Source organism: Trichoplax adhaerens, genomic scaffold (genome assembly GCF_000150275.1).
Source record: "Trichoplax adhaerens TRIADscaffold_365 genomic scaffold, whole genome shotgun sequence".
Classification (NCBI taxonomy): domain Eukaryota; kingdom Metazoa; phylum Placozoa; class Uniplacotomia; order Trichoplacea; family Trichoplacidae; genus Trichoplax; species Trichoplax adhaerens.
The window spans coordinates 3,968-5,673 of record NW_002061237.1 but is presented as its reverse complement, the minus strand read 5'-3'; the positions used below and the strand labels follow the sequence as shown (position 1 = coordinate 5,673).

The window sequence follows — 1,706 nt, the reverse complement described above, 5'->3', positions numbered from 1 at the left end:
CCGTGATGCAGCCTATATGATATTGTCATATAACAGGTTTTACAGTAGTGGTACAATTGGTCTGTTAAAAATGGAACAAGATATCGAATTTGAAAATCAGATTCGGCCAATATTACATGATGTTGGAAACCTTGTTGATATTTTGGTATCAGGCGATCAGTCAATGATCGCTATTGACTGTTTTAAGAAGGTTAGTGCAATATTGGGTTACTCATATTGATAATGCGTCATAAAGTAGATCAGCATAGTATTTTATTGTGCAGTAATATAAGTCCTATATTGTAATACTGTGATATATTTAGAAACTCATACTCAAAATGAGTGGTGATCAAGTCCAATCTCGTGTTGAACTTGATCAACATGGTCCATCAATGTTTATTCCTGGTAGTAATCGATTGCTTATTTATGATGCACCTAATGTATATGAATATAATTTACAAGGTAAGACATGACGGTTGTACAACAACTCTAATTCAATCATGCATTCATTCATGGTCACAATCGTTTTTATTAAACTAAGGCGATAAAATTGCTTGGCAAGATATCTCTCAAACAAAATCAGTTGATGTTGGTAGACCCCAACGTAACCCCCAAACTACCGTCAACATATTCGACGTAGGTTAAGCTTTCATCAGCACTAGTAGCTCTATCGACTTTGTTCAATCCTCTGCTCAATTGAATTGAATTGAATAATATTGATTGGTTGCAGCTGATCGAGTTTGTAGGTATAGAAGATTATGGAAAGTACAGGCAATTAATCAATGGAATACTTGAAGAAGAATCGGCTGCTAAAGATTTGATTCTCTTCAGATATAGAAAGAAGGATAAAACACTCATTCTCATGAACGTATGTTGAAAATACCAGTTTGAAGTTTGTATGAAAATGACGGTAGTATTATTTAGAAGAAGATGATGAAAATGAGAATGCTTATTAGCTAACATAAGAAGTTGTTGAACTGATTTTACAATTACGTTGGAGGTCAATTGGTCGAAGGATTCATTTATTTGATTTATTTCAGACATCCTACGTAGGTGAAAAGTGGATAATAACTGTTAACCTTACGACCGGAAAGAAGAGCGTTAATCGACTGACATTGAGTCATGGTGCTCGTGTTGTGTATGTTGATGATGATTATCTTTATGTTTGGGAAAGAAACAAAGATGATAGACGTAGCTTGAAAGTAAGCTAGAATAATTTATTTCCATTTAATCTCTATTCTAAAGTGGAACCGTCTATAAATTGACTGTTCAGTTTCATGTCGAAAATAGCCTTGAATGTCGACTTTACGTCTATTGATAATGGAGACGACCATTAACGACATTTCCAACTTGAATTTATTGTAGTGTTACAAGTTTGGGGATGGTGAATATCAATTACTGCAAAATATTGACTACCAAAGGAAGGAAGGATTAATCTGTAAAATAATGATGAATTATAACCCTCATAAGATTGAACATTCGCCTCTTCGGATGAAGAAAGAAAAATTAGTTGATGTATGGGGAGAGAAAGATGCCGAAATGATTGCTAATGTATTAGCAATCATTGATTATGTAATGGTAAGTCATAATGATCGCAGTGTCAATATGGAAATGAGTTGGAAGGAGGATGACAACGACTGTAATGAGTTGATTATGTAAGGAGCTCTACTCTAGTCCATAGCTGATCGTTACATTCCATTCAATTCATTATAGAAAAATATCAATTT

General features: G+C 34.0%; 1 protein-coding gene across 1 annotated transcript in view; it reads left to right on the top strand.

Moving 5' to 3' along the window:
• Positions 1-70: 70 nt before the first annotated feature.
• Positions 71-1,706, top strand: part of TRIADDRAFT_62703 (uncharacterized protein) — a gene marked incomplete at both ends in the record, with an annotated part of 2,297 nt that continues 661 nt past the window's right edge. Inside the window, 6 exons of the mRNA XM_002118648.1 lie at positions 71-190; positions 303-441; positions 521-615; positions 710-847; positions 1,020-1,181; positions 1,345-1,557. Coding sequence (XP_002118684.1) covers positions 71-190; positions 303-441; positions 521-615; positions 710-847; positions 1,020-1,181; positions 1,345-1,557 — 867 coding nt within the window. The remainder of the gene's footprint in view (positions 191-302; positions 442-520; positions 616-709; positions 848-1,019; positions 1,182-1,344; positions 1,558-1,706) is intronic.